The sequence below is a fragment of the Trachemys scripta genome, chromosome 10 (assembly GCF_013100865.1).
Source record: "Trachemys scripta elegans isolate TJP31775 chromosome 10, CAS_Tse_1.0, whole genome shotgun sequence".
Classification (NCBI taxonomy): Eukaryota; Metazoa; Chordata; order Testudines; family Emydidae; genus Trachemys; species Trachemys scripta.
The window spans coordinates 34,047,462-34,070,847 of record NC_048307.1 but is presented as its reverse complement, the minus strand read 5'-3'; the positions used below and the strand labels follow the sequence as shown (position 1 = coordinate 34,070,847).

Genomic DNA, 23,386 nt, shown 5'->3' with positions numbered 1-23,386 from the left:
GTTTGTACAGCACCTAGTACAATGGGGTCTTGGTCGATGATGAGTGTTCCTAGGTGTTACGGTAACACAAATCAACACCGATAATATCGCGACTCACCTAGACTTTAAAGACTCACCATAACGGATTGCTAGGAGAGCTGTTTGCCTTATTGTATACCCAGTAAGTTAAAGGAGTTTTGCCACTTGCTTCAAAGGGACCAGCGACCCCTGCCTTGCTGCTGTGTGATTCCACGGGTGCTAGCTAGCTGTGAACTGTCAGGTAGGCCTACGCTACACAATCCATCATGGAATCCCAGCGCCATTCCAACAGTTAGCAGGGGACCTGCGCTCTACCTCCACTTCCAACACTCTAGTTACATATTCTGCCTGGAATCTGCTGCGCACTGAGAGAGGCAGAGGCCATTGCTTTCACCACCCCCACCTAGCAAACTGATGTCGTATCCCAGACTGAGAGTTGCTGCTCATAAAACCAAGCCTAGCCCCTGTGCTGGGGTGCTGTTAGTTACATATCCCATGTGTTATTGTCTCCCTTGTAACTGCATCGAACAGAGTCAAACATATTCTATGTAGTAACACAGAGCACAGTACTGCCAACTAGCACTGTCCGTACACAGCTTCAGCCAAACAACAAGGCTGACGTTCGTAGGCTTACGTCCTGCATCCAGCCTGGACAAGACACCCCTTGAAGGCTCCAGAAACACCATTAAGAGCACTCAGTGGCTTTGCCACAGAAACGCTTTTTTAAAGAAAAGTTGTTGCAGAAATCACCGACTCCGCTCACCCCTTAGTGTCATGGCACTGGCACATGTGCAAAGGGAATGCAGCGTGGGTTTGAAATGCTCCTACTGTTGTGCGGATTTCTGACGTGGACAGCCACTTCAGCCACGTGTCAATTATGGCACAAACTGCAGCTCAGTGAGGAGTCAGGCCCGTTCATGCCAAACTGCTGCCAAGGAACAGGTCCCATTGTGGCAGGTGGCCCTTGTATCCTGCTGACCTCTGAGTGCAAGACCCCCATAGATTAGGGCATAGGGGCTGAGCACAGCGCGGCTAAAGCCACTCCCACCCCCACACCTTCCCCACACCCCACCCCACCCCCCCCCCCCCCCCAGTAGATGAGGTTGGTAGCACATCTGCTGCCCCTGGGGCGAGACAGGCATGACAGGGACGCCATTACAGCAGACATTTGCTTAGCCAACCCCCTTTTACTTGAAATACCCTTCTGGTGGATAATGAATAAATTCCCCCCAGTTTATCATTTGCATGGAAAGCTGCCTGTTTAGCTAAACACATTTCATTCCCTTGTTCCGTGAACAAGGGATTCGCTGAGCGCACTGCTGGGAACACTGATCAACTGTACAGGCCTTCACTGCTGAACTCTGCTCAAAAGGCTGGAGGAGACGGGCTACAGGCTTGTTTGTGGTAGGTCTGAGCAGCGATTAAAAAAACCAACAACCTCGCGTCTGCGTTTGCTGCTCAGTAAGTGGAAGTGAATGCGGCCGAGGCCTGTGCTATTGTTAACCACCAGTCATGCATGACACAGGCCAATGTAGTCAGAGTAGGTGTGTCCAGCTCTTCAACAGCAGGGGACCTGGAGGGCTGAGGTCAGGTGGTGTCTCCAGGAGCGGGCTGGCTCTTCAGGGTCCCAAGTAAGATGTGCCTTTCACCAGCAAGCACCACACAATAACAATGGCTAGTTCCTATTTTAAGTATGGGAAAACCTATGATGGCCCAGACTGCCTTCCCCCACCCTCCCGCGCTGTGGGATTGACAAAGGCTGTGTAGTGGTGACCAGCTGGGCCAGCGGCTCACTGGGGCTCCCTACCTCGTTGTATGCAGCTCACCCAGCAAGGGGCTCACGGGAAAATGAACTGTTGTATAGCCCCTGGGAACACCGCAGGCCAGCCTCTGAGCTCAGCTTAGCACGGACACCTGTATAAAGCCTAGCTGACTGCACTGATGCTGTGTTTACACTAGTGGAACTGAATTCACAGTGGCCTACTGCTCTAAATGAGGCATTTTCAGTGCCATGTTCATTCCTAGCTTTGGTTCATGCTCATGCAGAGAGCCAGGGGCCCTGAACAGAGTGCCACTCAGCACGGACTGACTGGCCCAGGTCCCAGTGCTGCACGCGACAGCCAAAAACACCCGCACAGCTCATTTAGTGAGACCGGGTGAATGAGGTAAGAGCCACTCCCGTGACCTGAAGGAGAGCTCTGTGTATGCTCAAAAGCTTGGCTCTCTCACCTACTGAAGTTGGGCCAAATACAAGCTATTATCCCACCCACTTTGTCATGCTAATATCACATACACCTGAGGGCATTCTGTGCCAAAAAATTAAAAATGCTGCATCAAAAAATTAAAAATTCTGCACGTTTTGAAATTCTGCAAATTTTAGTTGTCAAATAAATGTGGACGCTGCAGCATAGCACTGGGGAGCACAGGCCACTGGCTGCACAGAGATGGGAGCTCACTCTGCAGTCCTCCCCTCCCCCCACCGCCCCCGGAAACAGACTCAGTGGTGAGGCTGCACCCAACCCTGACACAGTGCAAGAACCAGGCCTGCCCCAGAAACACCCCAGGGCCCTGCCCCTCCGTGCCAGGTGCACAAGGTGTGGGCAGGAAGGCAGCATCCAACTGTGGAAGGGCTTAATGGGGGGGATCCAGGTATGGGTTGAAAGGATTCTGGGTGGGGGGTGGTTCAGTGGGGAATCCAGATGCACAGGGGCTTGTTGTGGGGTTCTGGGTGCAACAGTAATGGGACTCTGCGTGGGAGGGGGGTGCATCTAGGTGAAGATGGTTGGGGCTAAGGGGGTCTGGGTGTCCAGATACTGGGAGAATAGGGCTCAGTTGGGTGGGGATCCAGGTGCAGCTGGTTGCGGGCTTGGTGGGGGGGGGCTCGTCAAGGTGCAGGGGGGGGGGGGGCTTGTCAGTGGGGTTCTGGGTGCAGGGGTGGATGAGGCTCAGCGGGAGGGTTTGGATATGAGAGGGGGGTCTGGCTGCACAGGGGTTGGGCAGATGGCGGAGCAGCTCACTGTACAGGGATCCCTCGCCCTTCAGCTGAGGAGTAATGGGTGCAGGAAGCACATGGGGGCGGGGAGTTTGCAGAGCTTCCTACAGCCAGGGGAGAAATCTGGGGGTGAGTCTGACATGCCCCCGGATGCCGTGCAGGGTAAGAGGAAGACCCCTCCTCCCCACCCAGCCGGGACTAGCAGCAGAGCCCAGCGCAGGGTAGGAGCAACCAGACGGGTCTTCCTCAGTGCCACCCCCTCTTTCACAGTGATTTACCTCTCCGCTGGCTGCCCTGGGCACCTGAAACATACTGCTTGGGGAGCGTCGCTCTTGTGGCTTCCCTTTGCTTCCCCGTCAGAAAGTCATTTTTCTGCAGGGAAGCAAAGAAATCTGTGAGGGACATATGTTCTGTGCCAGTGCAGCGGGGCCGACTCCAGGCACCAGCTGAGCAAACTTATGCTTGCGGCGGCAGATTCTACGGGCGGCATTCCACCCAATCCTAGGGGCGGCACAGACGCTTTTTTTTTTGTTGTTGTTTGCCACTCCGGCCACCTGTAGGGGGCAGTGGCGTGGAGGAGCGGAGCACCCTGCTGGGAGTGGGCTGCGCGCTCCGTCTGCCCCAGCTGGTGCCAGGTCTGTAGCAAGCCCGGCAGAGCAGCCCGCGTCCTTCCCTGCCCGCCGCCCCGCTGAAGCCCTGGCCGCCCCTCTTCTCTTCCCCCCCCCACTCCCTTCTCCTCCCCCCGCTAGCTGGGGCACGTCTGCAGCACAGAGAGTCCCCCTGCACTCTGGCTCCGGCCGCCCCGCAGATTTTTTTTTCCCTGCTTTGCCGCTCCAGCCGTGCCGCAGGTTTTTTGTTTTTTGTTTTTTTCCTGCTTTGCCGCTCCGGCCGCACGGCAGGTTTTTTTTTTTTTTTTTTTGCTTTTCCGTTCTGGCCGCCCCGATTTTTTTTTTTTTTTGGTTTGGGGCAGCAAAAAAGCCAGAGCCGGCCCTGCTGTGCAGTGGCGCAGAATTCCTCCAGGAGTATAATATCCTGGGGCCAACATGACAAACAGCCAATGATTTGCGAAGAGCCTTGCTGTCCTGCCCTGCCCTTTTGGAAGAAGGTTCCCCCAGCTGGTGAAGCTGAGACAGGGTATTCTCAGGGGGAAAAAGTGTCCTGCTCCAGTTTGTTTTATTGGGAAATTCCAGGGCTGGGTGACCTAGCCCTACAGCTCTTAGTTCCCAGCTGCCAAACTGCATCGAGCGCCATCTGTCTGCGGAGGGAGGCTCAGGCTCTCTGGCCCAGACCCTCAAAGGGGTGAGGGGCCTAAATACCTTTGAGGCTCCGGGCCTCTGGCTAGAAGCCCCAGCCAGTAGCCTTGTCTTAGCAGGTTCTGCATGTTCCATTAGTTGGCTGCGGGGGGGAAGGGTAGCTAGGGAGGTTTGGCAAGTCCATGGGCCTTTTCATAAGATGGCACCATGCTAGGCTTAGCTGCATCGTTACCCTGGACACTCCCTGAAGGGAACCTGGCTGTAAGCTTTTAGAAACGAACCCCATGGCAAGCTTGGGCTGCGCCCCTCCCCTCAGGATTTGCCTGGGCACAGTTATTGCTAGACCCAGCATTTCTCTGCTGCTTTTCAGCCCATTTCTACTATCAGCTTTTTTTTCCAACTGGCTGCTCCGTTGGGCCAGTCACTGGCATGCCTCCAAGAGGAGCTGACCTCTGACCTGGGTGGGGACAGGGACAGAAATGTGGATCCACCCATGTTCAAGGCCTTGGGCAGGGCAGTATTAGCCCCAGTTGCTAATTTACCTCTACATTTTTTAATCCCTCCACACCTCGCCTGGAGCTGGTGAGGCTGCGTGAGCAGGGGCCCCCAGCACACAAAAGGCCAGACTGCTACTGGTCCGAGTGGGTTAAATGATGTGGGCTCAAAGAGCCAACAGCAGCGTCAGCCAGCATGTGATAGCTCCAGGCCAGGTTCTGGCATGGCTGGAGTGTTGCCCCGCACCTCAGCGCTGCCCCAGGACTCCCACATACCCTGCCCCTTACAGCTGTGGAGCCTTTGCACTGATGCAGTGGCTGGCTCCACCTCGTAGCACACACTGTGCCCTGCTCCTAGCAAGGCGGGAGGCAACGGCCGACACACTAGAGAGGATGAAACCTACAGTCAGTCCCCGCTTGAAATTCCCAAATGGCAGCCGCAGGAGGGCGGGTAAGAACGCTCACGTCATCACTTTGGTTAGGAATCCATTTATTCCAGAGCTTGGCACCTCATCACACCGGTCACACTCCTTATTAGAGTCTCTCACTGCTACACAGCTGGCAGGCGTATCGCTCATGTCCTAGTCTGAGCAACAGCACAGGCAGCTGTGGAGGAAGGCCCTGCAGCTTGGCGCTTAGACCTGTTACAGGCATCGCCCCTTCCATGGGGCTCACTGCATTGCTTCTCAACCAGCATCGATATACCACAGCACAAACAAGAGCCTAGGAACACTGGGCAGATACCTAGACACAGCCACTCGACGATATTTAGGCACCTAACGGCCACTGAAATCAGTAAGTACCTTTATAAATCTGTCCCCTCGTGCCTGGCCTTACAGGCTCAGCCCTGCCAGTGGCCATGCGCTGTGTCGCTCTCATGAGCCCATTCTGCAGAGGGGGAAGCTGAGCCTCAGAGGTGCCATGGCTGGCCTAGGGTCACTCAGCATGTCAGCAGCAGACCAGCCAAGCGAGATCACCTTCAGAAGGGCACAGAACATGGGGTCAGTTTGGATTAAAGATTTTGTTTCACGAGGCAGAACTTTGTGACTAGGAGTTCCCCGAAGCAGATGCCTGCTGGAAATAAACAACTGGGCAGGAACCACCCACTTTCCATGCACTTCATTCCCCAACCACCCTGCAGTCCCCCTCCCCTCCTTCAGCTCTTCGCCTCTCCTCTTTTCCCACTTCCTTGCTGTGGGCTGATGCTAGACCATTACACCACTCGCTTTGCAGGGGCACAGACACTGAGTGGTTGGTCTCAGGCTGAGCCCCAAATCGCTCGCTGTTAGATGCCGCATGAGCACAGTGGTTTATTCATTCTACAGGCCTGGAGGTACTCACAAGCCAAAACTCCCTATGAGCTGATGGAAGCGAGAGGTTTCCCATTAGAGACCCACTAAAGCAGGACACACCAACCATCCTGGAGCTTACTCCAGGGAATGTGGTGAACCTCGGGGGCAGAGATTTGCGTGGCCCTGCCAAGTACAACCCCAATGGGATTAAATGGCCTTACAGCCAGCAGGTCTGGGCACTAATGATAGGAGGGAAGCAGCTGCCTGGCGAGTTTCCGTGCAGTCCAGTCAAACTGTATAAAGAATTCTCAGCAGCTGGCTCTGCGGGGGTCTCTCCGTGGTGGGAGCTCTGGGTCTACCTGTGCATTGAGAGCCTCATGCTCACACACCGAGGTACACACAGCACCAGGCCCTACACACACCAGGCTGTGAGGTGGGGACATTCTGTCCTGGAGGGACGGGCTCAGCAATAGCAGGGCAGGAGGGTTTCTCGGTTACAGGGATAAGTGAGGTGGGACTAAATTGCTGGCACTGCGTCCCTTCCATCCACGTCCCCACCGCACCCGTCCTGCCTGCCTTTTAACAGTCACGGCTGCTGCAAGCTCATTCCTCAAGCCCGGCAGCTGTTGGAACAATGGTGCTGCTAAGAGAGATGCGTTCTTCTACACCTGCAGGAGCAGCCTCAGCGGCAGCTTTCATTAGTGCGCCTAGGCCTCAGCACAGCTGGAGCGAGCACCTCCATCACCCCACGCAGCACTCTGAGCCAGTCAGAGTCCACGGGGGCATTCCAGGCCCAGGAGACCTCAATTGGCCGTGTGGGTCGAGCTGGGAAAGTGGCTCCCTGCGCTGCCACGCTCTGATGTGGGGAACCCGCCAGCTGAGCTGACCCGGCGCTGTCATTAAAGCGAGTCTCTGCACCATCCCCTGCCTGCTGCTGACTCGTGCTGGCCATTCCTGGTGCAGTCGGCCCTCACATCTCGACGATGCAGCGCGGAGAGTTTGTTCTGATGGCGTCAGCGATCACCTTGGCGCCGGACTGGCCGATGCGATTCCCCTGCAGACTGGGAGAGGACAAGGGACAGGCATGACCTCAGCGAGCGCACAGCAGCACTAGTTCCCAGCACGGTCTGCCCGACTGGCAGGGGTATGGCCACACTGCGCACTAAGCCCCGGGCCATGGGACTCGGTGTCCCCATGCCCACACTGCATTGTAAACCTGGGCTGACAATTGCTGGAGCCAGGTCTCACAGACGTGCTCCATGCCCACCATGCAGGACCTCCTGGCTCGGGTCTGTGGGTTGAGCTGCGTCCACACTGCAAACTGACAGGGCTCGACCACCCCCACACCCCGCGCACAGTCCTGGGCCCCGGATCCTGAGCTCTTGCTGACCTGAGTCAGACTGATCTGTGTGGGGATGGAAGGTGCTTGGGCTTAAACCTGAGTCAGAGCCTGGGCTCAGTGTGCAGTGTAGACATGCCCAAGGGGGCTGGGAGACCCCGTCTCCATTGGCATGACCTTGCATACGCGGTGTGTGCAAGCTCACACCATACAGAGGCAGAGCAGCACCCTCTTCAAAATGGCGCCCTGTTTGTTACCAGCCCAAACCACATCCGGCTTTGGCTCAGGACCAGATGGGGGACAGCTTGGAAAAGCAGGAGTGTCTGACGTAACAGCAGGTGAAGGGCCTATGGCTGGGGCTCCCACAGGGCAGGAGAGGTCGTCCAGTCCTGCAGGCACAAGGGCCCAGCAGGAGCAAGGGACGGTCAGGGAAGGAAAAGCGCTGCTCCCCACTTCTGCTGCCTTCAGCCTCCTGCTCCTCATCCTCTGCCCCCACCTCCAGCCCCCTAAGTCAGCCCGCCCAGGGAAAATCGCCCTCCCCCACTGCCTCGGCCCAGAAACGACGTTCAGCCCACGCGTGCTGCGTGAACTTTCAGGCCAGGGCCCCTTCCTTGTCCCTAGAGGCCCACTGCCGACGCCAGGGGCCTGGCACAAGCTCCAGTTAGCCTGGGGAGCTTGCCCCCAATTCCAAGGCAGCTCTGGGCGCTGAGCCCATCCATCAGCTGGGAGGCTGGAGTCCGTGGCCCAGCATCTGCCTGGGCATTGTTGGGGACACTGCCAAGGAGTAACCAGTGAGGAGGCCAGCCCAGGCCATGAGGGAGCTGGAGGGACCCAGGGGTTGGCACAGCACAGCCCTGTGGGCGTCCTGGAGAAGGTTTGGCTTTCAGGAGGGTTCCACACCTTGGTGACCCCATTAGCCCCAGTGGTGTTTGGCAGGGACTTGAGGGCAGGGCTTCACGCCTCCTGTGGAGTTTGGGCATTCCATTGTGAGGCAGCAGCCTGGGGCAGGTCTGGGGTGGAGGAGTGGGTCTCACAAGGGACACTTTATGCTGCCCACAGAGGGACACTATAGCACAGCCGCCATGGTCCCAGAGGCAGGTGAGTTCACGCTCTTTCCCCACATCTCCGTCCATCTGCCAACCATGCCCGCATGCACTGGGCACTCAGCTGCCACTCACTTGACGTAGGTGAGGCCATGGTTTCCGGTCAGAGCTGTGGCAATGCAGATAGCTCCATCCATGCCTAAGGAGTTCTCCTGGAGGCTGAAGGGGAGACAAAGACTCGTCAAGAAGTGAGGCCTGGAGAAAGCATCGGGCAGGTCTGTCAGGGTGGACTGATTTAAATCAAAGCAATTCAAAACACCAGTTGTATTCATGGGTTTCAGTCAGCAAGCAGGAAACCTTGATTTAAATCATTGATTTTAACCTTGTTTTTCATTTGTGCTTTTTAGTTGTTTTCCTAAAGAAAGTTTGAGTCTCATTGGTTGGTACCATTACAACTCTTTTAATGTGCTAGATACATAAGAAAAAAATGATCAACATTTTGCAACTAAAACAAATTGATTTATTAAACATCTAAACTATTATCTGTAGTTAGTGAACAGAACTGATTGTTTCTGGTCAGTCCTGCAAGATTTTAGAACTAGCAGAGCTCGTCATTTTTATTCATAGATTGGAAAAAGAAAACAAGTTTTCCCGCTTTTCTAACGTCCAATCACTTTCTTAACTTAGAATGAACTAGTCATTCAACCAAACTAGTTGACTAAACTGAAATGAAGAAAATGTTCTCTCTGCACCTGAAAAAAAGGCAACTGTTATCCAAAGCCGCTGTAGCATTGCATCAGCCTCTGGTTTCAGCTGCTTAGCCACTGTCTTTCACCAGGTCGGTGATCTGGCTTTCTTAAAGACTTCGGCAGCAAATATATACTGCTTAATACATTTTTTTATTTAACTTTAAATGATTTTAACAGAATAGAGTAAGTTTAGGCCTTAACACCGGTTTTCATAATTTCAAATTTAATTTTAAATAGGCTTATTGTTAAAAATAAACCTGTATTTAATTTAAAAATTTAAAAAGTCTGATTTATTTTATCGATTAAACTCTCTATTTTTATCCATACTGGAATTTGTGTATTGACTTGGATTTCTTCCCTCATAGCTGGCCTCTTCTCCCTGCCTGATTCCGACCACGTCACAATAGAGGGTTAGTAACAATGATCCAGTGATTGTGACATCACAGCTGCTCCTTTGATGATGAAGTGTGATAGAACAATCTATCACTAGCAGTCAGATCAAAGGAAGCCAGTTAGGGCCCAAGCTGCTGTTTAGATACAGAAAAGACACATGACAGTTTGGAAGCATTTTGGTGACTCATTGTAGACAGTGCTGGTGGTGACGCCTCTAGTTAAGATTTCCTGACACTTTCCATTATACGACTCCATTTTCAATTATAACTTTGACCATTTGGACTGAAATTTCCCATGCTGGGCATCAGCCTCAGGCTGAATTTGTTTGAAACATTTCAGCAAACGCAGTTCAGCCATTTCCAAGACAGATTAAGGGGATTAGATCGGATGCACTGAATGAGGCAGGGGTCCAGTGGGGGAAAAAATAGTATGTGATCAGGTAATTAAAGCCTGTATCACGATGCATGTGCACAAGGGAGCCAAATTAAGATTGCACAGGGAACCTTCATTCTGGCACTTCCTAATTTTTGAGTGCTGGACTTTGCCACCTTTCCAGCCTTTTACTGTAGCTTTGGAATGCAGGGTTTTGTTTAGCGTTTGGCTCCAGCATGGCAGCTACTTACTTCAGAACGCGGAGACTGCGGTTAACCTTCAGCGCGTTGGCCATAGCTTTGGCTCCAGCCACACCGATGGAGTTTCCTCTTAAGCTGCAGGGAAGCCAGGAAATACAGAAGTGCGATTAGGACAAAGAGCGCCGAAGGCTAATACAGGGATTCCATACAACCACAGAAGGCAGGTTGAGGGACAGTGGGGGATACAGAGCACATGTCAGCTGGCCTGGGGCTTAGACATGCTGGAACTGAGGGCTCCCAAAGGATTTCCAGCCTAAGGAGCTGTTGGAGACTGGACGTGCTACAGAGCTGATGAATTTGTCTCCCGGAGGGGCCCAAGGAGAGGTAAGTCGCAGGGACTGCTTGGAGAAGGGGCGCAGCTGGGGAGCACTTACTCCAGAGTTGTGAGGGTTCTGTTAACAACTAGGGCCTCTGCCAGGGCTTTTGCCCCGCTCACCCCGATCGAAGCCACCTGGAGGCTGCAAGAGAACAAGGAACATTCAGTGCAATTCACAGCTAGCTATCCCAGCCGGCCTGCACCCAACAGATGCACGTTATACTGAGCTGGCAAACCGGAGCCCAAGAAACCCAGGCTGCCGGGGCGGCTTCACAAGCCAACACCGTTCTTCTCCGAGCACATTCATCCTGCGGAGGAGCGTGGCAGCCTGAGGAGACGGGGTCTGACGTGAGGGCATTGATCCAGCCAAGGATGTATTGATGAGCTGGGCAGATGGCAGCACATTCTCTATTAAAACACTCGCCCCACCAAGTGACTCGCAAATAAACAAAGAGGAAGCTGTGAATGGAGTCCAGCACAGACAGACACAACAGTCTCTGTGAGCTAATTGACTACAAAGCAGGGCTGGCTCCCTGCTGTCGGGCAGTCGGCTGGCTCTCTGCAGGACATGGTGCTGAAGTGCAGTGTGACAGGTACCTATAGCCATCCCCTAGCAGCAAAGGACTCCTGTCCAATGAATTAGCAGCCTGCGGGAGCCCCCCTTCCCGTAGGACCCTGAGGCAGACTTTATTAGCTCTGGCACATCACCTGGGTCAGGCCCAGCTAACTCCCACTATCTCTCTGCCTGTGACAATCCAACGACAACAGAAGAGTGAGATTTCTAATGGTCTCAGCCCCCAGGAGACATGGCTCGACTATTCACCCCCAGGGACTAGCTCCCCTTTGCCTTCCCGTGGCCACCCTCCCCTTCCCCATTCACAACACACCTCCCAGCTCAGCCTGGCACACGCATTACTGCCATTCTAATGAGCAGGATCTAATGTCACTCTACGACCTGGCCTGCCTTGACCAGCCGTGCACCCCCATACAGCATGGTGACCAGAGGGCATGGCCCCGTCACTTTTTATTAGCTGCAAGGGCGAACGATGTGAGGAAGGGGACAGAGAGGCATGAGCAGGGTATGAGGTCTTGGGAGAAAGAGGCAGGGCGGGAGCTCAGGAAGAAGGGGCAGCACAGGGGTGGGGATACAGTTCAGGCACTAGTGCTGCCCCCTTTAGGGAGCCCACGCTCACTAGTCAGACTGGGAGCCCTTACCAAGTGGGACAGGTGCAACTGTCTAGTTACCAAACTCTCCAAAAGTCCAGCAATTGGAGGACTACAAGGGGCTGGGGAGCAGCAGGTTCCGTTTGCCTGGAGGGTCTCGGACCAGATTGGCCAGCAGGCTGAGTGCCCCTGCTCTGCACATCACTACACATTTCACATACGGGGCATATTCCCTCTCCTCCCTCCCCCCCCCCGTGGACACTTACCAGAGGGTGGTGAGAGTGGTGTTCACCTTCAGAGCAGCAGCGAGGGCGATCATGCCTTCATCGCCAATAGCGTTCTCCTGCAAACTAAAACACAGCATGTGCCACGTGACGGCATATATGGCCCTTGTCCCCTAGAGCACATACATGGGGAAAGGGTCATGTGGGCGAGGGTTAATGGCTCCTCACAGGGTCGGGACACAAGCTGGCTCCCCTGAGTTGTATGCCCCAAAATGCTGTGGCTTCCAGGCGACCCACGTGGACCACTGCCCCATGGCGAGATGGGGGGGTGCTGTTAGCCCATGGAACTGCCCAGTGACAGGGTCCAGCCACTTGGAAATCAGATGTACATTTTTAAGTGAGGGTAATTAGCCACTGGGACAACTGACCAAGGGCTGTGGTGAATTCTCCGTCATTAGCCATTTTTATATCAAGATCGGATGTCTTGCTAAAAGCTCTGCTCTGGGAATTATTGTGGGGCAGGTCTCTGGCCTGTGGGATACAGGAGGTCGGCCTAGTTGATCCCATCACTTCTGGCCCTGGAGGCAGAGTCAATGGAGCCCAGAGGGGCAATGAACAGGCCTCTCTCAATAGGGTGAAATTCAGAGGGTGCCAGGCAGTGAGATATAAGGCAACAAAAATATCCAATACAGGGTGACCAGCTGTCCAGATATTAGGGGCTCTGTCTGTATATGCAAGTATCCCCCCTCTTTGATGCAACATTGTGGCATTACGACCCTTTCCTCCACCACCCAAGGGATGGTGGCAGCCCCCCCCCCCCCCCCAGCCAGAACACCGAGCAGGCCGAGTGGCCACGAAGGGGGATGCTGCAGGACCCTGACTGCGTGGGTCACGAGCGGTTTATTGTGCGGGGGGGGTGATGCTCCAGGAGGGCAGACCCGGGGGTGAGAGGAGCTGGTTGAGGGAGGGAGTGGGTCCCTGGAGGGACCTGCAGAATAAGCGAGCTGGGGAACCACTAGTCTAGAGTGTGCTCAGCAGGGTCCCCTGCTGGCTCCGGCCGGTCAGAGGTAAGTGACTAGGACACAGCGAGATGGGTGCATGTCCTCCTTTGCTGGGGGAGCGAAGGCGCAAGAGCCCCCAGAGAATCTTCCTCAGCAGACAGCTGAGCCCATGAAGGGCTGGTCCTTCTTGCTTGCCCCATTCCTGCTTGGCCTCCTGTCCTCCCCCAGTCCACAGCTCAGCCACACACGCCACATGTGGTCCCTGCCAGCGAGTCACTGAGCCAAGCAGGACGTGCTCCCTGAGACAGCTCTGCGATGCCCCCACGGCACAGGGCTTTGGCATTGCTGGGGGGAAGTTAGGGGGTCCTGATCTGCTCCTCCAGCGCAAACTCCTAACTCCCCCCCGCAAACTCCTAACTTGCCCCCCCCCCCTCGCCCTGGCACCCTCGGACCCTGAGCCAGCGATGCAGCCAGGCAGGGAGATGTGCTGCATCGTCACTTACTCGAGACTGGTCAGGCTTGTGTTGGAGTGTAGTGCTTGGGCCAGCGCCTTGGCCGCCTTCGACTGGATGAAGTTCCACTGCAGGCTGTGCAAAGAGAGTGAGAGGTGAAGGATTACCACTGTGGGGTGGGGCGGGACTCTGCAAACAGGGAGAAGCCCCCGGACAAGGGGAACGGACCTGTCTCATCAGGGGACCAGCTGGAAGAGGGGATACCTCTCCGCAGGCTGTTCTGGAGTATCTGCATCCCACCCAATGAAATCCCCCCTGGGTTTGTACCGGACACAATAGCCATCTGCACATCCTGCCCATAACTGTCGCTTATCAGCCTTGGACAGTGCTGAACAGCTGTTGCCTTTGACCCCAGAAGTAGCAGCATTGTGGTAGAAGGTGAAGGGCTGTGATCTCCAGGGGGGTATGTATCTAGTTTGTAATTCTATAAACCTGCATATCTGAAGCTTCCAAACACCGCTATGCAAATCCATCCCTCACACTACTGTGCACAATCCATTGGTAACGTGGTAGCTTTGATTAATCAGACATTAATAAAAGGGCCAGAGGAATTGTGGCACATATGGCTCTTCAGCCTTAAAAAATGACATGGTTGAAGGGCTGGTAAAAGTTGCCAGCCTGACAGTGCTGGAGAGAGAGGACGGGCTCCAGGCGAGAGAGGGGTTCAGCGCCTAGGGCCATTCAACCTTTGCCAGAAGTGGAAGGGGTCTGGGATGTCGACTCCTATTCACCATTTACAAAAACTATGTTGCTCTTCCCCAATATATTGTGTTTATCTATGTGTCTGATAATTCTGTTCTTTACTAAAGTTCCAACCAATTTGCCTGGTACTGAAGTTAGGTTTATCAGCTTATTGCCAGGATCGCCTCTGGAGCCTTTTTAAAAATTGGCATCACGTTAGCTATCTTCCAATCACCTGGTACAGAGGCTGATTTAAGTGATAGGTTACATATCACAGTTGTTAGTTCTGCAATTTCATATCTGAGTTCCTTCAGAACTCTTGAGTGATACCATCTGGTCCTGGTGGCTTATTACTGTTTAATTGAGCCATTTGTTCCAAAACCTCCTCTAATGACACCTCAATTTGAGATAGTTCCTCAGATTTGTCATCTGAAAAGAATGGGTCAGGTGTGGGAATCTCCCTCACATCTTCTGCAGTGAAGACTGACGCAAAGAATTCATTTAGCTTCTCTGCAATGGCCTCATTTCTTTTAAGTGCTCCAGTAGCACTTCGATTATCCAGTGGCCCCTCTGATTGTTCGGCTTCCTACTTCTAATGCACTCAATTTTTTTGCTGTTAGTTTTTGTGTCTTTTCCTAGTTGATCTTCAAATTCTTGTTTGGACTGCCTGATTATAGTTTTACACTTGGCTTGTCAGAGTTTATTCACCTTTCTATTTTCCCCAGTAGGATTTTACTTCCAATTTTTAAAGGATGTCTTTTTGTCTGTAACCACCTCTTACTCTGTTGTTCAGCTATGAGGGCATTTTTTGGTCTTTTTTTTTTTTTATTTGGGGTACACATTTAGTTTGAGCCTCCGTTATGGTGTTTTTCAAAAGTTTCCATGCAGTTTGCAGGCATTTCAGTTTTTTGACTGCTCCTTTTAATTTCCAGTTAACTAGCTTCCTCATTTTTGTAGTTTCCCTTTTTGAAGTTATATGCTATTGTGGAGGGTTTCTTTGTTTTTTTCCCCCTTACAGGAATGTAAAATGTAATTACATTATGGTCGCTATTACTGAACAGCTTAGCTATATTCACCTCTTGGACAGATCCTGTGCTCCATTTAGGACTAAAACAAGAATTGCCTCCCGCTTGTGGGTTCCAGGACTAGCTGCTCCAGGAAGCAGTCATTAATGGATTTATGGCTCATTACAACAATCTGTAGCCAAGTAACCCCACATTTTTGTCATGATTGCAGCGGTGTTAACAGGCCACTTCACCTCTGAATGGTCTCTAAGAATACATGGAAACTATTTATGCTAAACTATCTGTTCCACCTTGTATTTGGCTCTGAGTATCTTTCCCACCATGAAGAAGAGTTCTGTGTAGATTGAAGGCTTGTCATTCTCACCAACTGAAATTGGTCCAATAAAATATGTGACCTCCCCCACCCTGTCTCTCTAATATCCTAGGACCAACACGGCAAAATCATAAAGTAACAGTTTTCAGCCTCTACTGGCCTGGGCTGGATCCAAACCAGTGAGCTGGATGCAGACTGTACAGTGCTGCCCATGACGATGGAATTCTGCTGCTGATGCCATTGTGCATGGAGCCCTCCCCTCTCCCCTCAGCTGTGCCATGCTGAGAGGGACTGAGGCCCATGAAGGATGTTGCAGGCTGTTCACTCACTGCAGGGACAGAGCAGCTAAAGAGAAGGAACCAAAAATCAGGGCCAAGGTGAAACTCACTGCAGGGACATGAGCGCCTGGTTCTCTCTCATCGCCAGTGCAATGGCCTTGACGCCTTCATCATACAACAGATTCGCCGCTAGGCTAGAGGCAAAGTACAGAGAAATGAGTTAAACATGGTGTGATGCATTACACCTGCCTCTGGTGGGTTGAAGTGCAGTGAGACAAGTGCAAGGGGGGGGGGGAAGGAAGGGAAGAGACAATAGGATGACATTAAAAGACAATTAATGAGAAACAGAAGAAAGGAAATACACATGGTTTTTACACTGTAATGGGTGATTAATCTGTGGAACTCACTGCTGCAGGTCATGGAGGCAAATACCTTCAAGGTTTCAAAATGGAACTAAACATTTTTAGGAACAAGAAGAGTGTCTGCACTGGTACTAGTCAGGATAATATTACAAGGGCTTGCTCCATCCTCATAATTCAGGGCATTTGCTAACCATTAGCTGGAGTAAGGAAGATTCTACCCCTTCTTCCCCTGCCCCCAGTGGCAGGATATTCCACACTGGCTTATGTCTTCTTCTCATTGGTAACTTCACTGGATGGATCGCTGTCTTATCTGCCGAGGCAAAGTGCTCCAGAGGGATCATTAGTCAGGTCCACACTGGTTATTCTACATTCTGCTTTCCACAGAACTCCAAGTTACAAAATGATTAAGCCAAGCACAAGTTCTTTCGGTCTGCTTACATACATGAACCACAGGCTCATCAGGCTAGATCATGCCTAGAGAGAAACCCCAGGAGCTTAAACTAACAGAGCTCCTGGAGTATCGTGTGGGTGGGGTTTGGGGTTTGCCACTGGAAAACCCTCACCCTCCCCCACACTTCCTAGCCTCCTGCCCCTCATGGCCTGCTCACCTGTGTTTGGGCCCTCCAAGGAGGACCTGCCAGGGCAGACCTGGAGTCTGCAGAAGTTGATGCTGGCCCTGGAGGGGGGGATGGTGCTGTGGAGCGCAGCTGTCTTGCCCTGACTACTCTCCACCCAAGTACAGCACCCCCCAAAGCAGCAGAAGCTCAGAGACGCAGCGTGCAGATGGAGGAACGTCTGCAGAGCTGGAGGGAGGCGGGAGGATGCTGGTTTGGGGCAAACCCCTTCCCACAAAGGGAAAACAATGGAGGTGATGATATGGCTCCAGAGATTTGGACCTAGAAAGGGCTAATCCACCCCACCCCGATGAGCCATTGCAGCGCTGCTCCTTGTCACGCCTTCTCCTTGGCCAGACTCACCTGATACCCAGCCTGAGTGTTCCCCATTGCCCCAAGGGACACACCCTTGGCCACGGGTATTCCACCAACCTGTCCTCCCGCACAGGAGCAGCCCCCTGCACCTGCCTGAGGGCAGTACTGGTGCTGAGCACACAGCATAAGCTGGGGAGAGGATTTGGACTTTGAAAGCCGGCTGACTTACTCTAGGTTCCTCAGCGTGCAGTTAGCGCGCAGAGCGTTGGCTATCTCCGGCGCCCCCTCTTGGCCGATGGAATTCTCCCGAAGGCTAGGAAAAGACAAGAGATGGGACAGGTCACTGGGATTCCCTCCTTCAAGGGCAAGGAGTGGGAACAGCTCAGGACATTTCTCATTCTCTTTTGGGCACTTTTTGTATTTTAGGGCAAACAAGACAAACCACCTGGTGGCTGGGACAGCAGGGGGCGGTAGCATCTAGGTGAGGGCTCTCCAGGGCAGATGTGGGAGGGCGAGGCCACCTGGCACGTGCCTGTGAATGTTTGATGCATGAGCAGCTGCTGCAGTCACACACGTGTCTCAGGCAGAAAAAGGATACCCCTGAACAACGCCCCTCCCTCTCCCTTCACCCCATGCACAGCCTCCCTACGCCAGGCCCTGCTCTTTGTAGGCTGGCAAAAATCCCCCCATTAGGGGACAGAGCAAAATACCAGACTGGAATGATCAGTGATGAACTTCTAGTCCAGCCCCTGGTTTTCCTCTTGCGCTGCTCCCATGACCCTCCCCAGGTCATGCGGCTGTTCCCCCCAGTCATTGCAAGCTCCCCAAGTCAGAGGTGATTAGAATTTTTATCTCACTTCGGGAATGACTCACAGACTCCCTGCCCCATGCCTTGGACACAGTGTGTTACTCCAGTGCCATTGGTTTATCCTCGAGGCGGGGAGCAGCAGCAAAGGAGTGGCTGAGTTTGGGCTGGGCTATTCAGCAGAAGGAGATTTTTATTTTTCCCCACCTCCCCCGAATATATACCATACTCATTGCCTCGGGGTTTCTGCTGGGCACAGAGATTGCGCAGCACAGGGCCAGATGTTTCCTGTATCTGCGTGGAGGTAGCCGTGGGAAGGATGCAGGGAGTGGGCAGAGTCCCTGGAGAGTAATGATAGCATGCTCAGAGGTGCTGTGGCCCGTAAAGGGGAAGTGGCTGGGTGGGAAGCGGTGTGGCCGGGGTAACAATCGCTGCATCTCCAAATCAGGAGCCATGGTACATGCAGCATCAATGTGTGCTCCCCAGTGCCTCTCTATGATCTCTGCCAACCTCACAGACAAAACCCCTCAAGCAACTGCTACTAGGGCAGTATCCTTCAGCAGGAGGCTGCAGTGCAGCTCTGCCTTTCCAAGCCACAGTAGTCCCCATAAAGGTTCTTAGCACACCTGTTGTGGGACCCAAGTGGCCTGAAATATTCTGGAGAACACCCATGTGCCAAAGCCATCGGGAGCAGACTGCAAAGGCTCTCAGCATTGGCTCACTTTCGCTAGAATTTTTCATTCCTTTTCATTTTGTTTGTATTCTTGTAACTTAAAATGGAATGTTCTGGAAAAAAAACTCCAGTAATGGCCTTTGTATTCAGTGGAAGCAATCAGCCACGCCGGCTAGGAGCGGAATGCACGTGGGAACTCATGGCAGCATTTCTGGAAGAGGCTTAGTGGGTCTTCATCTGTTATCAAGCAGCCCCTGCAGGCCTTACGGTCCTTTCTATGGCAATAATCAGTGAACGATCTTAAAGATTTGTGTCTCCATTGGTGTCTGATCTGTGCAGGAAAATCTACTTTAGAAAAAGCACCTTTGTGATTTAGCCTATTTCATTTGTTTTTTTAAGAGGGGGAGAAATGCATTGTGATCAGTTACACATAACATCGCAGCAGGAAATAAATAGCCCAGGTTTCAGTCTGTCACATTGTACTTTCTAAATGTAACAATAGGAACATGTCATTCTGCTTTGGATGTTTGCCCAGAGTGCTCACAGACATCTTACTTCAAACTCACAGAGTTTGGCAACACAGTCCAGTGCTCCTTGCTGGGGATTCTGAAAAAACTCCCTCCCTAATTTTGTTAAATCTCTCTCTCTCTCCTTTGTAAGTGAGTTTAGCATTGGACTGATGGCCTGTATTTATCCCCAGAACTGGAGCAGGGCACGCGCCCCACCTATCCCTGCTACCAATGTGCCTCACCTCTGAGCCACCCCCTGCAGGAGTTCATGCCTGGCAGAAACCAGGGGGTCCAGTAGCACCAATAGTGGCCCCGGTTTCTGTCTACTCTTCATAGACTCCAAGGCCAGCAGAGACCATTGTGAGCAGCCAGTCTGACCTCCTGTGTAACGCAGGCCAGAGAACGGCCCCAAATAATGCCTAGAGCAGAGCTCTTAGCCAAACATCCAGTGAAACGGACTAAGACCCAGCAAACCCATTTCCCTCACTAGCCATCGGGGAGCAGGCTGGGCTGGACTGGAACTGACCTACAGATGGAAGCTACTAAATCATCCCAGTCCCCTGAGCTGTCCAGCTCCTCAGTTGCACATGGGTGTTTTGGAAAATGTTAAGTGTATTGGCCAAGGGAGGGTTACCAGACGTCTGGGTTTCCCTGGACACTGCCTCTCTTTTGATCCTCCACCCTCTGTCCAGGTGGATTTTTCAAATCAGAGGCAACATCCGTGAGTTTTTAAGCAGACGTTGCAGCTCAGAAAGAGCTGGCTCCACGTCTGATTGGTCCTTGCAACTGCAGCTGATTGGTTCCTTTCCTGTAGCGGGAGCTGCCAGATCCCACCCACCCAGGCCCCAGCTCCCAGCCCTGGGGTGGGGGAAAGCCCCGCAGGGAGGCACTGATGGACGGGCTGGCGCTGTGTCCCAGGTCTGCACCAGCTGCCACCATGACAGGGAGCGACACTGCCCCCCTCAAGAGTGAGGCCACAGGTACCCCCTCCAACACTCCCCAAATACTCCCTCTCCAGCACCCCCTAAATGCCCTCTCCTGTCCTAATACATACACTCTTCCAGCACCCCCCAAATACCCACTCCTGTCCCAGTACACACACACACACACACACCCTCTGGCACCCCCCAAATATCCCCTCCAGCTCTCTCCCACCCCACCCCACCCGGCAGTGTCCTCTTTTTGAGAACCTGAAATATGGTAACCCTAGGCCAAGGTGACTCACACACACACACACACATTTACCTTCTTTGGCTTGCAATGTTTCACTGCTAGCAGCAGGATTAGGAAAAGCACAGCTGAGCTGATACATTTCACAAGGAGTTAGAAGAGAAGCTCAGCTGTATGAAGAGGCGACACCCACCAAATTAAGATCCAGACCAATGAGCTGGGTGCAAACCTGTTGCCCCCCTGGGCCTGTCCCCTCTCTCCCCCATACTGGTCCCATTCGCCCAGGAGCTGCAGGGTGGGGGGCCCTGCTTCAGTAGCAAGGAACTCAGGCTGTACTAGTGCAAAAAACAAGATTACTGCCCAGGGCCAGCTCCAGGTTTTTTGCCGCCCCCAAAGAAAAAAAAAAAAAAAGCCAGAATGCCGCCCCTTGAAAAGTGCCGCCCCAAGCACATGCTTGGAACACTAGTGCCTAGAGCCGGCCCTGTTACTGCCAGAGAGACCTGGGAGGTGCTGTGCCGAATGACGCAATTCTTGTAGTGACAACACGTGGCAGCTCTGGCCAGATGGCTGGCCAGCCAGTGTACGTGTTCGCGATCTGAGCGGGGCAGCGTTGGGAAGAGCTGAGACCAAGACTTACTTGAGGCTGATGAGGCCCTGGTTGGAGCGCAGAGCTCCTATCAGCGCCGTGACCCCCGTGTTACTGATCGAATTGCTCTGGAGGCTAAAACACAAAGAGATACAGCAGAGAGTCACCACAGGAACGACACGGTGTTGCTATTCGTACCAGCCCAGCACTGGATACGTTCACCTTGTGTGGTTAAGAGTGAATTCATCATGGCAAAATGTGCCGGCCTGTTGGAAATCCTGGACAGGTCAGCAGAGCCCGGCAAGACCAAAAGCCCCGCCCCACACCAATGGAGAAGGGGCCACAGAGCCAGCAATCAGCTAAGCAGTGGGGACACCAAATGATAAAACAGGAGGAGGAGTTAGGGTCACAGGTTCAGAATGAGGTGGCTGGGGACACCAAGCAGAGAGCCCCAGACAATGCCCCCGGCTCCCCAAAGGAGCCCCAAGAGTCGTGGATGCCACCCAGAGGAGCTCTGCTTGGAGAAAGGAGGTAGGTAGAGGCCAAAAAATAGGCACCATAGGTGCAGGGCACATGCCTGTCGAGCTTCCTCTTCTGGGACTGACAGACCCCCCTCAAGAGGCGGCTGGCTAGGAGGCCCCTGGACTGCGTGGGGCCATACATGGGGAGCGTGTAAAGGAAAAGAGGTGGGGAAAGTTCGGCCAGAGCCCCAGCAGGCAGTCCTGGGGGAGCTGGGAGAAGGGGTGCACCCTGCTGCACTGAAGGGAGGTGTGCGCTGAGGTCTCCCTCTTGGCACAGAAGGGGCATGTGCTCCCAGTGAAAGGTGCCAGACTGAGAAGACAAAAGTCTTCCATTTGCCCCCAGGACAGGGACAGTTCAGGCAAGAGCAGCAGGCGCCCTGCCCATGGTGCCAGGTTACCCTGCCCCACTCCTGAGCAGGAAGGAACACGTCCGTCGGGGCAGAGGGCTGCTTGGTTTCTAAGGCGAGTCAGTCTGCGGCCCCTCCGCTGAGACTCCTAACCAGGGTGGAGAAGTTTTGTGATGGAGCCCACAAGGAAGCAGACAGTGGACAGCAACTCATTTCCTACAGGCCACCAAACCTCTAGCAGGGAAATAACTCTGAGCACAACAGATGAGGGCTGGTTGCAACGGGGGATGCCGAGGCTCCTTATGCCACCCCCAGTCCTCCTGTCTTGTTTGCTGACTCGTCCTGCTACTACCCTCCTCTGAAGCTACCAAAACTTCCAGGGAGACCCCCTGGAACTGATCCCCTGCAGAAAATGCTGCTGTGCAGTAACCATGAGGCCATCACGCCCCCGGCCATTCCCCTCAGCCCTGCAGTTCGTCAAAGGGAAATTTCCCCAAAGGAACCTACCAGCCCCTTCCCCACCAAGGCCCCTACTGCTTTCCACGGACAAGAGTTGGGGAAACAGACAAGGATAGGGTAAGAGGCAACCCCAGATCACTCTGGATCACCTGACGCTGCCCTTGGGAGAGCTGAGCAGTGGAGCATTAACAAGCACCCCTTGGCAGCGAAGAACAAAGCGTATGGGGTGCTCTGGGCACTCCAATGGCAAGGGACTTACTCCAGAGTTGTGAGACTGTGATTCACTCTCAGAGCTTCGGCCAAGGCTACAGAGCCAGTGTCCCCCACACAGTTACTGGAGAGGCTGCAACAAAGAAAAGGAAGATCAGTCATTAGCAGCTGTGAAATTGCTAGTCAGAGCCCAGAAGCAGGGGATCCCAATCAGCCTGAGAAAAGCCAGCAGGTGCCCCCACCCATGGCCCCGTAGTGAGGGGGTGGCTTGGTCTCCTCACGGCTGCCAAGTCTCACAGCAGGAAAAGCGAGTGTTCTGCAATGACGTGTCAAGGCCGAGTCCCCAGCAGGCCAGTTACATCCCAAGAAAGGAGGAGCTAAGCGGGCGACAAGGCCCAGCACTTTAGCAGCAATAAGAACACCTCCATCTGGATTCTGCATCTGATCACCCCATGCCAACATAGGACAAAATGACAGTAGAAAACTGACCTAGAAAAGGAAAAGCCACAGGCACCAACTACGTTTACAATGCAAGCCAGAGCAATGGAGACCTCGCCCATCCACAGAAAATGGCTGTGTCTGCTCAAGCTCAAAGATCAATTGCCCATTCAGTGACACTGTGTCCCTGTCAGCCGCCAGGGCTGTAGTACCATGTGACATGTGGCGATCCCATCCCATACCGGTGGTGTGTGTGGAATGTTTGCTCTCTGAGCCCTCACCCACCTATTCAAGGGAACTTGGGCGCTCTTCTGATTTATATTGTGCCCGTTGCTGTGTTACCTGGGCGTGGCTGAGAGATTAAAGTGAATTGATACCAACCGCTGGCATAAATCAGCAGCTGTTCCTTCTGCACCCTCACCCACTAGCAGGGCAAATGCTATCTGGCTACAGGCCCACATAAGAAAAAGACAGAGCAAATAAACGCATCTTGCACTGCTTCCTAATTGTTTCCACACTTGCACCTTGGCAGAGTGTCGGAGGAAGTTAATTCCAAAGCTGAAAGCGCTCCAAAGACAACACCCTTCTGCCCATCCCCTGGAGATCAGCCCTTTTAAGAGAATCAGAGAAATGTAGGGCTGGAGGGGACCTTGAGAGG

At 53.3% G+C, this 23,386-nt stretch overlaps 1 protein-coding gene across 1 annotated transcript in view; it reads right to left on the bottom strand.

Annotated features, from left to right (window-relative positions):
* Window positions 1-5,263: 5,263 nt before the first annotated feature.
* NLRC3 (NLR family CARD domain containing 3) overlaps window positions 5,264-23,386 on the bottom strand; it is a 75,409-nt gene continuing 57,286 nt past the window's right edge. The window contains exons 10-19 of the mRNA XM_034784732.1: window positions 22,340-22,423; window positions 20,805-20,888; window positions 17,240-17,323; window positions 15,830-15,913; window positions 13,414-13,497; window positions 11,952-12,035; window positions 10,580-10,663; window positions 10,197-10,280; window positions 8,567-8,650; window positions 5,264-7,110 (exon numbers count right to left, since the gene is read on the bottom strand). Coding sequence (XP_034640623.1) covers window positions 7,020-7,110; window positions 8,567-8,650; window positions 10,197-10,280; window positions 10,580-10,663; window positions 11,952-12,035; window positions 13,414-13,497; window positions 15,830-15,913; window positions 17,240-17,323; window positions 20,805-20,888; window positions 22,340-22,423 — 847 coding nt within the window. The 3' untranslated portion in view covers window positions 5,264-7,019. The remainder of the gene's footprint in view (window positions 7,111-8,566; window positions 8,651-10,196; window positions 10,281-10,579; window positions 10,664-11,951; window positions 12,036-13,413; window positions 13,498-15,829; window positions 15,914-17,239; window positions 17,324-20,804; window positions 20,889-22,339; window positions 22,424-23,386) is intronic.